We start from the raw sequence: 12399 nt of genomic DNA on the forward strand, positions 1-12399 counted from the left end.
ATTGGACTAATATAAGCTGCTCACATCTTTCGGGTGGCCTGGTGAGAGTGGGATAGAGTGTGGGACGCAGGAGGAGGAGGTACTAGTAAGGAAAGTGGGAACGTCATTCATTAGGAAGAAATATGAACACAATACCAGCTCCACTCATGTCACTATCAGTGAATCTACTTCTGTTTGATGTTGTGTTATTTACCTTAATGGTATATTCATTCAACTGAGAGATTTAAGTATGCTGGATGGCATACCTCAGATAAAGGGTTATCAGCTTGGCTATAGAAGTGAATACCAGTGGACCAAAGACTGTCACAGCCATGGTACTGTTTCATTTTATTTATTTATTTATTTATTTATTTATTTATTTAGGTATTTATATCCTGCCCTTCAGCCCTAATGGCTCTCAGGGCGGCTTACAATATTTGAAAGCTGAATATTCACAACACGCACATTCTGTTTATGTCTGTGTACATTTGGAGGTAATCCTAAAGCCTGTCTCTGGCTGGTTTGTTCTCCAACTGGAGGAAAAAACATAGAACAATTGCACAATTGTATACTCATTCATTTATATATACTCATTCATCATGTACCTAGGACGTTATTAATGTAGGAGGTGAATCTGAGTAACCATAGCCAGCCCCCACATGTATCTTGGGACATAACTTTCAGAGGTCTCTAAGCTTCAGTTTCTCTAAGAGTTCAGCCTTAGCACTGTAGATAGAGCAACACATCTCTTGCAGCTTTTCCCAGCAGTACCTTCTTCTCTTACAGGGCTGTAGGTTCTCTTTTTCCCAGCATCAACACCGTAAAGATGAGTTTCAATTATTCCAGGCTTAGTATGTAGGTAAAAGTTCTTGTTGCGGTGTGGCCAACTACATCAACATTCAGTCATTACACTTGTTCACTAATTACATGGTGCAAAGAATGAGGTGAGTGGTTGGGTCCAGGAAGCAACAATTGCCTAATTACAGGAGACTACTCACAATGAGTATATGTTACTTTCAGCATTGGAAGTAGTGTATCTGTGAGCATGTAACTACAGAACATGAGTGGGAGGGTGCTATTGTATTGTATGCATTGTGTTGTATTCATGTCTTGAAAGGCACTTCTTGGAGACATCTAGCAGGCCACTGTGGGAATAGGATGCTGGGCTATATAGAAGCAGCACAGTTCTTATGCCTGGTCCTGGCTTCCAATATAAATGTTCCTGGACAGATATGGTATTTCAACAGTTATTGTGGTCTGGCAACATCCAAGTTAAATTACTGTAATTCTATCTTTGAAAACTTCAGATATTTCAGAATTTAGCAACCAGATGGTAAACCACACTGATTTTTTTTAAAAAGGTCTTCACTTGTTTTTAGACTGCAATTCAACATGATGGTGATAACCAATGAAATATTAAGTTACCCATTAAGTTGGAATTTTACAACATAAAGAAGCAACTGAATCAATTTTTTTAATGAAGTGATTTACTAAAGTTTTTTTGCAGTAACCTTTGTTATTAATTAATGAAATGCAATACAATCTAAAGAGCTACCTTTTTTTTCATTTCTCAGCTGGTTCTTTATTCAAAGGCTTAGATTTTTGTATAACCATTTCTTGCTCTTTGTTATTCCTTTGAGGTTTCGGAATTCCAGTGTTTAAGTCACAATATTCAAATCACTTACTTTAATGTATGATTTAGTTGTATCCAAGGTTTAAAGCTTTCAAATCAACCAGCTACAATGGTAATTTGGGAAAGGGTGGTCTTCTTTGCAGCCACATAGTCCTCCTCATCTGTCCCAGGAAATTGCATTTTGAGCTATTATCCTGGGAGCTCTACATGGGAATCAGTAAGCTAAGGAAAGGAGGAGGGAAAGGAGATGAAATTATAAGGAAAGAAAAAAGATAAATCAAGAGAAGCATTGGGGTGGTCGAGAACTGGGGTTTTCAAAAATGTATGTCTGTTCCCTTCACTCCAAAGCTCAAAACAAAGATGGAGGGGAGAAGAACTAAAACCATGCATAGTATTTTTCTTTCTGGCAAGGCCTTTATTACAGGCTTAAATATAAACTTAACTTAAACATTTAAATTTAAATGACAATTTGACATAAACTTAATTACATCCCCCCTAAAATAAATGCAATGAAATTAAATGTATTTTAGTTCACTTGTTATTAACTGAACACTTTAACTCTTTTCTACTAGCTTTTATATCTCTGCAAGGAACATAGCCATGGACAGAAGGGGTATAGAATAAATATAATCCGCCACAGTGTTTCTCTCTCTCTCTCTCTCTCTCTCTCTCTCACACACACACACACACACACACACACACACACACACACACACACTACCATCCCAGGTCCTTGTCTGCAGTGTCTCTTGTGTTTCTGACTGAGCCAGCCTGAAAAATCAGCAGTAGCAGAACACATTATAAACCAACCTGAGCATAAAATGCTGTTAAAATGCAAATAAACATTAGCCAGAGTCAGGGGCTTTCCCAGCAGACAATGGATCATGAATTAAATAGACACCCTGAGGCCTTGCAACTCACCAACAAACTAACACAGAGATTAACATGAAAATCATTTCCTCTCATCCAGGGGTCACACAGTATATATACACCACACACCTCCATGCCACGGCTGTGTGAAGATGCCAGCCACAGATGGCGAAACATCAGAATAAATTCTTCCAGAACATGGCCACATAGCCCGAAAAACCCACAAAACTGTGGATGCCAGCCTTCAAAGCCTTCATCTTCACAATCTTTTCTCACTGTAGCAGCTGGGTGAATGATACCTGAGCCACTCATCATACTCCAGCAAGGTCATGGGGGAGGTCCAATGTGTACTATACTTGAACATCATAGAATCATAGAGTTGAAAGATACCACAGGGTCTAGCTAGTTCAACCACTTACCAATGAACAAATCTAAATCTAAAGTACAAAAACATTCCTTGAACTATCCTGAAAAAACAAAGCAGAATCTATCACTTTCTGCAGGAGTCTATTTCACTATCAAGTAGCTCTTTCCATCAAGAAATGCTTTCTAATTATTACTTGGAATTACTGTTCTTGTATATTGAAGACATTGATTTGAGTTCTTTCTCTGGAAAAACAGAAAACAAGTTCACTCTAGTCAAAAACACACTGCAGAAATCATCCAGTATGAGACCACTTTAACTGCCCTGGCTCAGTGTGTTTTGGAACTCACTCCTCCATCTGATGGCTTGTTAGATATTTAAGGATGCCTATCGTATCATCTCTCAATCTTCTGTTCTCCAGGCTAAACATACCCAGTTCACTCAGTCGTTCCTCACACAGCTTGGGTTTTAGACCTTTTGCCATCTTTTTCATCTTCCCTTGTTTCAACTTCTTCAACTCTGGTGCTTAGAACTGGACACCGACTCCTCACTCTGAGTGAGGTCCAGACAAAGAAGAACATATGGTCTATACTGCTCTTTATCTGGATGTGATACTACTGCTAATGCAGCATGGACTTGAATTAGACTTTTTACTAGCATATCACACTGTGATCCACTAAGACCTCTGTATCTTTTCTGCACACACACCGCTATCAAGTCAAGTGTCACCCATCCAATATCTGAACATTAAATTTTTCCTGGCTAAACCTTACATTTATTGTTCATTCATCATTAGTTATGGGCCAGTTATCCAATTCGTTAAGATCATCTTAAATCTTGATTCCATCTTCTGAGATAATAGCTACCTGCCTCCTCCTCGCAAGGAATAAAAAAATCTGATGTCAGAATTCAGTGGCTATAATTCTGAATGGCTTAGCTAAACCCTGTGATATGAAAATACAGTTGTCCCTCCTTATCCACGGATGTTTTATCTATGGATTCAAGTATCCATCACTTGAAAATATTCCAAAAAAGTATAAATTCCAAATAGCAACCCTTGATTTTCCATTTTATATAAGGGACACCATTTTACTATGCCATTGTATTTAATGGGACTTGAGCTGCCACGGCTTTGTTATCCATGGGGGGTCCTGGAACCAAACTTTTAAACCAAGCGAATAACAAGGGCCCACTACAATTCTTAAAGAATGACATTGACTGCCTCTTTGGTTTCCATTCCAGTTTAAACTGCTGGCATTTACACCACCTTTAAGGTTCTAAATGGCTTAGGATGCAAAAGTCCCAAGGCTCACGTTTTCCTCAGATCATCCTGTCCATCATGTCTCCTCAGACCATCTTAGAAAGTTCTTCAGCTGAGTATTGTCACCTGGTGAGGGACCATATAGACATAGACAGATAGATCAGATAGACAGACAGATAGTTAGATAAACAGACAGGCAGATATATAGATACATGTGCACACACATAGGCGCACACACACATGCATATAAAGGAGAGGGACTTCTTTGCAGTTGACTCCTAATTTTGGATCTCTCTTCCTAAGGGTTAAAGACCATTGATAATACTATCTTTCTGAAGATGGATCCTTTCTTATTTGCCCAGGCATTTGAAATTGTTTTTATTTCTTCTTTCTTGTCTGAGCTTTTTATGGCCCTTTTGCCTTTTAGTCATTATTTGAAGGCTGATACATTTGTGTTGTATTGATTTTATTATACTGTACTTTTAAATTGGCTTTATTGTTTTTCTTCTGATATGAGGTTTTACGGCCTTGCTACCTTTTAGTCTTATTCTTTCGTTGATTCATTTGTGTTGCATTTTACATTTTTCTAATATAGACCTAGAGTTAGAAATGGTGGGTTAAAGGAGGGAGGGAAGGAGGGAGGGAGGGAGGGAGGCCACTTATATGTGGGTCCAACCCTAGTGGCAAGTGGCTGCCACTTATTATTAGTAGCTGGCCAGGGCCCATGACATTTTGCTGTCTGAGGTAGCACAGCGAATGGCACCCTCCATTCAACAAGCCAAACTGCAAAGTGCACAAGTCAGCCAAGTTATTTTTGGTACATAACCAGAAAAATTACAAAAGAACTTCTCCTCAGCCTCTGGCAATAAGCATAGAGTAACAACAAATCACATAACAACCTTTTCCTGTCTTTTTATGGCACTCTAAAACCTACTGCCTGAGGCCACCACTTCATTTTACCTCAGGGCCAGTCACTTGAGTCTTTTTGTGTGATGTTGAATCCTCCCTCAGTTTTATGGCCACTCCTCCCACAGCTGCTTGGGGTCCTGTGGCACTCTCCTGGTACCAAGCCACTGTTGGAAAATAGGGCCCAGCCCCTCAATGACACCTCTGGCACAATGACCTCATGACAAGGCAGGGAGGGACGGCCATAAAACCCTGGCAAGAGACGTAACAAGAGCCCCCTGTTTTCCTAATGGCCAAAGTGGACCTGCTTTGGCACTTGTTTGTTGTTGGTGTGGCTTCAAGTCATTTCTGACTTATGGTGACCCTAAGGTGAAGCTATCCTGGATTCTTCTTGGCACGATTTGTTCAGGGGAGGTTTGTCACTGCCTTTCCCTGAGGCTGAGAGAGTGTGACTTGCCTGAAGTCACCCAGAGGGTTTCATAGCTGAGTGGGTCCTCCCAATTTGGTGCGATGTTGCCCCTGAACCTGGAAGGTGTTGTCCTTCGACTGTGCCACACAGAGTTCAAAGAGGGCATTCCCTCCTTCCCTCTCTCTCTGTTCTTCCACACCACCTGAACTGACAAGAGCCATAGCTTGGCAAAAAAGATTGGCATAACTGTTTTTTCTCCTTTATTTTTTTAGGTGAGGCAGTGAGGTGTATTGGTTTGAACATTGGACTCGGACACTAGGGACGTTATCAGACAAGGGAAATTGGAAGTATAATCCGAATGCAATCATGGGGTTTCACGTTATTGCGTGATAGACTACCACACGCAATTTTGGGCAATGGCAAGCTATTTTCAGGCAATGGGAAGTCAGTTCGAATGCAATTCGCATTCACTTAAATTTGCTGAACTAGCGGATTCACGTGAATGCGTTCTGGCCCCACTTTCTTTTCATTCAAAATTAAGAGAAATTCCTCCCGTGTGATAAACTCCTAGGAGATCAGGGTTTGAATCCCCACTTGGCCCTGGAAACTCACTGGGAGTGATCTTGGGCAAGTCATACTCTCTCGGCCTCAGAGGATGGCAATGGCAAACCCCCTCTGGAGAAACGTGTCAAGAAAACCCTGTGATAGGGGCGGTTAAGGGTCATAAATTGGAAATGATTTGAAGGCAAACAACATAGGCAATTTTTTTAAAACAATTTGGCCTGAATCAAAGATATAGCTGCGTTAGTCTGTAGGATCGGTATGGAGAGAGATCTTGTAATACCTCTGAGACAGACTACTTCCTCTGATGCTTTAGACTGAAGTCTAGGAAAGCTCATGCTGCCAACTTCGTTCTTTCAGTTGGGGCTACAAGATGCCTCTACATACTGATCCTAGGGACTAACCTGGAGATCTCTCTGTGTACTGATTATACATGGCTATATCTTTGTATCACACTCTCTCAGCCTCAGGGAAAGGAAGGCCATGGCAAACCCTCCTCTGAACAAAACCCAGGAAAGGGTCGCCTGAAGTGGGAAACGACTTGAAGGCAGGCAACAAGAACAACACAGAGACATAACCGAGCACTTAGGGCGACCCTCTCTTTTCTCTGTTTTTAACTTCATTGTTTTTTTGTTTTTTTTAATATTGTATTTTATTTTATTTTGCCTTCTCAGGCCACTCTGAGGGCCAGTTCTGGGGAAAGAGCAGGATACAAATACATTTATTATTCTGGTTATTGTTATTATTCTTATTTCTCCTTTATTAAAATGTTTTGTCTTTTATTAATGCTTTCTCCTGTGGGAGAGGGCCGGGCAGAGGAGGATGCAGGATGCAATTAATATTAACAATATATCTTATTACTAATAATTGATATTAATTAAGTAATATTTAATCTGGGGCCTGAAGAAGTTCATCCTGTTTTAACTCTGGCTCCTCCCTACTGCCAAGTTGTGCAGGTATCTGCTCTATGTGCATCCTCCTCCTCCTCCTCCTCCTCCTCCTCCTCCTCTCGCCATGCCTCTCCTTTGTTAATGATGATGATTTCTCCATTCTATGGAGCCCCTAGGGAGAGGGTGCCCCTCACTGGCGATGACTGCGGAGGGCGTCGTGCATTGCGCCGGCGGAGAGGCCCTCCATTCGGGCGCCTGCGTAGCTGGGAGATGCCACCGGGGAAAGGGGGATAGAAACAGAGAGAGAGGAGGAGGAGAGAGAGAGAGATTGAAAGAGAGAGGGAGAGGAGGCCCGTGACGCAATCCGGGCTCAGGGCGGCCGTCCCTCCATCCCCAGGCGCCGCAGCCTCACCTTTCCTTCCTTCCTTCTTTTCTTCCCTCCTTCTTCCCTTCCTCCTCTCTTTCTTTCTTTCCTTCCTTCCTTCCCTCCTTCCTTCCTTCGTGGCCCAAGAGTCGAGGCGGAGCCTGGCCATAGATACCCAGGGAGAGCGGTTTAAATTGTCACTCTCCGCTTGGGTCCCCAGGGGAGCAGAAGGAAGGAGAGAAGGAGAAAAGGAGGAGGAGGAGGAATAAAGGAGGAGGAGGAGGAGGAGGAGGAGGAGGGATAAAGGAGAGAAGGAGCACCGCCGCCACCTCCATCCCCAGAAGAAGAGCCATCACCAGCACCACCGACACCTGCCTCTCCTTCTCCTTCTCCTTCTCCATCACCACCAGCACCAGCAGCAGCCTCACCAGGAGGAGGAGGAGGAGCCCCCCGGAGAACCAGGAGGAGGAGAAGGGCCGCCACCGCCACCAGCAGCCTCCCATTCCCAGTCCGCTTGCCCTCCTCCGACGGCTCCGCCGCCGCCTCTCGCCCGCCAGCCATGGGTCACTCCGGAGGGGAGCCGGGCCTCATCGCCCACGTCGTCAACGACACCCTCGAGTTCTACCGGTGGAGCTGGAGCATCCGAGGTGAGCCCCAGCAGCAGACCCCAGGACCCCCGCCCTCTTCCCCCGGCCCTGCCCAGCCCTCCGCCGCCTCCCCTCTGGAGCCCCAGGACCCCCCCCCCCCAAGGATCCCCTCCCGCCCTTCCATCCATCCATCCTTCAGACCCAAAGGCTCCCCTTACCTCCCTTCTTCCCTCCCTTCCTTCTTTCTTTCCACCCTTCGGTCCTTCCAGCCCCAAAGCCCCCCTTCCCTTCCCTTCCCTCCCTTTAGGCCCAAAGGCTCTCCTTCCTTCCTTTCCATCAGTCCCAAAGATTTCCTTCCTTCCCAAAGCCTTCCCTTCCTTCCTTCTTTCCTTCCCTCCCTCCCTCCTCCTTCCAGGCCCAAAGGCCCCCCTTCCCTGCCTGCTGCTGCTGCTGTCACTGTCACGCAGCGGTCAAAATGGCTTCTCCGTGGCTCTGCTGCCAGCCTCAGCCTCCGGCGCTTGCTGGGGTCAGCTCAGGGAAGCAGGTGGCGACTCCCGGGAGGGGCTGGGGACACCTCCACCCCCGGCCTGGCCTTGCCCTGGAGGCAGACGGATGCTCATTCCTGGCCCTAGCCCACCCAGCGACAGGGCTCTTTGCAAACCCCTTCTCCCCCCACCTTTGTTGCCTTCTTTCAGGGCTGGGGAGGGGGGCTTCTGTAGGCAGTGCCTAGCTTTGCTGCATGAGGTTGGCTCCCACCCCTATAGACTCTCCGCATCCTCATATTTCGGGAGCATTAATCCTATAATGCATTGAGACTCTCCTGGGATTGTTGGGATTGCGGCGGGGGGCGGGGGGGTATCTGCATCTGTGGTATGAAATGGCCAGGGCTGGTTTGTACCCAGGTTGACCCCAGGCTGTGTGGGCTTTCCAAGCAGGCACCTTTTAAAACTTGTGGGGGTCTGGGAACTTGTCAAGGGCTGCCTCCACACTGGAGAGATAATCTGGTTTGGCGTGGCTTAACTCTTTGTCTGGCTCAGAGCTATGGAATTCTGGGAGTTGGAGTTTGGGCCCCACAACAAACTCCAACTCCCAGAATTCCATAGCCTTGAGCCAGACAAAGAGTTAAGCCACGCCAAAACAGATTATCTCTCCAGTGTGGAGGCAGCCAAGAACATCTTCTTTCCCCATTGTGCTAAGCAGCCTAGAAGCCACATGTTTACTAGAACCATAAAATCATAGAATCGTAGAGTTGGAAGAGACCACAAGGGTCATACAGTCTAACTCCCTGCCATGCAAGAACTCTCAATCAAAGCATCCCAGACAGATGGCCATCCAGCCTCTGCTTAAAGACATCCAAGGAAGGAGACTCCTCTACACTCTGAGGGAGAGTGTTCCACTGTCGAACAGCCCTTACTGTCAGGAAGTTCCTCCTAATGTTGAGGTGGAATCTCTTTTCCTGTAGCTTGCATCCATTGTTCCGGGTCCTGTTCTCTGGAGCAGCAGAAAACAAGCTTGCTCCCTCCTCAATATGACATCCTTTCAAATATTTAAACAGGGCTATCATATCACCTCTTAACCTTCTTTTCTCCAGGCTAAACATCCCCAGCTCCCTAAGTTGTTCCTCATAGGGCATGATTTCCAGACCCTTCATCATTTTAGTCACCCTCCTTTGAACATACTCCAGTTTCTCAATGTCCTTTTTGAATTGTAGTGCCCAGAACTGGACACAATATTCCAGGTGGGGCCTGACCAAAGCAGAATACAGTGGCACTATTACTTCCCTTGATCTAGACACTATACTTTTATTGATGCAACCTAAAATTGCATTGGCCTTTTTAGCTGCCGCATCACACTGTTCACTCATGTTCAACTTGTGGTCTACTTGGACTCCTAGATCCCTTTCACACATAGTTTCATTCAGCCAGGTGTCACCCATCCTATATCTGTGCATTTCATTTTTCCGCCCTAAGTGCAGTTTCTCCCTGTTGAAGTTCATTTTATTAGCTTTGGCCCAGCTTTCTAGTCTATTCAGGTCATTTTGAATTTTGATCCTGTTTTCTGGAGTATTAGCTACTCCTCCTAATTTGGTGTCATCTGCAAATTTGATGAGTATGCTCCCAATTCTGTCCTCCAAGTCATTGATAAAGATGTTGAATAGCACTGGGCCCAGGACAGAGCCCTGTGGGACTCCACTGGTCACTTCTCTCCAGGATGAAGAGGAGCCATTGTTGAGAACTCTTTGGGCTCTACTATGGCACACTAGAGTTAATGGACAGATCCAGACAGAACCCAGTGACTTTCCAAGGTGGATTTAGCATTCTGGACTATTGGGGTGTCTCATGTTGTGAAATGTATGGGATGATGGGACAGTTAGACCAGATGCTTATAGGCTTTTTAATATTCAGTGAAACCTAGTCCAGGGCCTGTTCTCATGTTTCGGCTTTCAAGGTGTGATTGCGCAGGCCTTGTCTTCCTTTATTGACTTCTTTGCAATGCAGAATGGAAACTCGAAGGCACAGCAGTTAGCTCACAGTTCAATATTAAGCATGATTGCTAATAAAACTTCAGAGGAGATTGTCAGTTGCAGAACAAGCTCTCTATCCCAGGTGCAGGAAGATGGTGCAGCTCTGTCAAGCACAATCCTAGGTCATTGGTCCAAAACACACTGCAGAAATAATCCAGTATGAGACCGCTTTAACTGCCCTGGTTCAGTGTCAGAGAATTCTGGGACCAGGTAGTTTTGTGAGACATTTAGTCTCTCTCAGAGAGCTTTGGGGGCACAATAAACTAAAGTTCCCAAGATTTCCTAACGCTGAACCAGGGCAATTTAAACTGGTCTCAAACTGGATTATTTCTGCAGTGTGTTTTCGACCATGTCATAACGGTAAAGATGGCAATCCATCTATTTTAAAGCCTAAAATTATTCTGCAGCATATGATGGTTTTCACTGGTGGGAATCATGTGGTTTGAATGACAGATACCACAAATTTGTTACTACATTAACTACCTTCATTCCTGCTCCCAAAACCTCCCCATCATCTGTCAGTAAAATAATTAATCTTATGTTTCCACTTCAAATACCATTACTTGATTGCAGTAAGTTAATCCCATGTTTCTTCTTCAAAAAGCAAATGGTTGCATGATTTGCAGTATTGTACTTTATCTCCTGAACTTAACTTTAAACATATCCAGATACATTAATCCAACATCTACATTTCCCCAAACTTGAAAGATCAGGTAAAATACCCTCACCTGCACATTTTTGCCATCTTGTCTCTTGTAGTGGCTCCATTTTACACTATTTCCATAGAATAAAAGCAAATTGCTATGCTAGGCACTTATAAAGGCAGGATTTAAATGGCAAAGTAGTCTCTGACTCTTATTAATGATGAGTTTGCCTTTTAATTGATACCAGTTACTTCACTGCCCTGCAATAAGCAACAGCCATAAGATCAGCTCTCATAGAAGGAGAGAAAGCATGCTAGACATGTGGAGCGAATTGGCGACAGCAGTAAAATGTCATAATATGGACTAAGAACAGCCTTGCTCTTTCTTTCTCCAAGGGCATTTTGATTTCTCAAGAAACTGCTCTCGCTTAGTAGTCACTTTCATTCATAGTTGTAAAAGGTATGGTATGATCTTGGGATTCCATAATGAGCAAAATATTGTAGTTTAAAAGGTTAAAACAAATTTTGTTAGTAAGTTTTGTTAGTAAGTCAACAGGAGACTATGGAGGCAATTGGTTTTCTTAGCTCTTTGGTTGACTATGAGATTGTGGGATACTCAAGTACAGTAGAATGCAAATCTTCACTTGCTCTCCTAAATGCACTTGACCTCCAGATCAATGGTCTGGATCCTGCAAAAGCCTAGATTCCCATCCAAATTTTTCAGTGTTGTAAGGACATGGCAAGTTGCCTTATGGTCATGGGACTACCAACCCAGCACTGCCAACTCTGTGGCAGAAGCATGAGTGTCAGGCAAGGTGCCTTTCTAACCTAAGATAGAAGTCTCAGCTATTTATTCCTTGATGGTTCCCCACCCAATTATGAGGCAGGTCCAATCTTGCTTGGTTTCCAAATTTAGACAAGATTAGAACTGTTTCTACACTGTAAAATTAATACATTCTGATACCACTTTAACTGCCATGGCTCAATGCTATGCAATTCCGAGATTTGTAGTTTTGTGAGATATTCAGCCTTTCTCTGTCAGAGAGCTCTGCTGCCACAGAAAACTACAAATCCCAGGATTCCATTCCACAGGATGGAGCCGTGGCTGTTGTAGTGAAGTCAAACTGCATTGGTTCTGCAGTGTGGCAGCAGCCCAGGTATGTTTAGGGTTGGATAGTGCTATGGCTTATTATCCAGTAGAGCTTTTCACTGGCTAAATGGAGGAGGTGATTTTGCTGATTTACTTGAAGCCCCTTGTCTTTCTAGAATGTGCTTTGTGGAGGGAGGGTGAAGGACCTCTGGAATAGTAGAGAGGGGTGTTGGGGGTAGGAGAGGGATGGAAATTAATTTAAAAGCCTCTCTCAGAGCCTTTTTTTGCCAGCTGGAGGTTTCTGAGTGGGCTTTCCCC

The 12399-nt window shown here is 44.3% G+C and overlaps 2 protein-coding genes across 8 annotated transcripts in view; one reads left to right on the top strand and one right to left on the bottom strand.

Moving 5' to 3' along the window:
* The window catches only part of TTK (TTK protein kinase), a 100678-nt gene extending 92348 nt beyond the window's left edge, over nt 1–8330 (bottom strand). Inside the window, exons 1-3 of one of the 5 annotated variants that reach the window (XM_089530861.1) lie at nt 8263–8330; nt 4160–4233; nt 1665–1834 (exon numbers count right to left, since the gene is read on the bottom strand). The gene's annotated coding sequence lies outside the window, so the exon portion shown is untranslated. Of the gene's footprint in view, nt 1–1664; nt 1835–4159; nt 4234–7285; nt 7456–7612; nt 7688–8262 lie in introns of those variants that run through there. The other 4 variants (XM_089530860.1, XM_089530862.1, XM_089530864.1 and 1 more) reach the window with 4 other exon arrangements.
* The window catches only part of ELOVL4 (ELOVL fatty acid elongase 4), a 53608-nt gene continuing 48751 nt past the window's right edge, over nt 7543–12399 (top strand). Inside the window, exon 1 of one of the 3 annotated variants that reach the window (XM_089530870.1) lies at nt 7543–7884. In XM_089530870.1, coding sequence (XP_089386996.1) covers nt 7797–7884 — 88 coding nt within the window. In that variant the 5' untranslated portion in view covers nt 7543–7796. The remainder of the gene's footprint in view (nt 7885–12399) is intronic. The other 2 variants (XM_089530867.1, XM_089530868.1) reach the window with 2 other exon arrangements.

The sequence above is a fragment of the Sceloporus occidentalis genome, unplaced genomic scaffold (genome assembly GCF_023333645.1).
Source record: "Sceloporus occidentalis isolate IW3139 unplaced genomic scaffold, rSceOcc1.0.p SCAF_6, whole genome shotgun sequence".
NCBI lineage: Eukaryota > Metazoa > Chordata > Lepidosauria > Squamata > Phrynosomatidae > Sceloporus > Sceloporus occidentalis.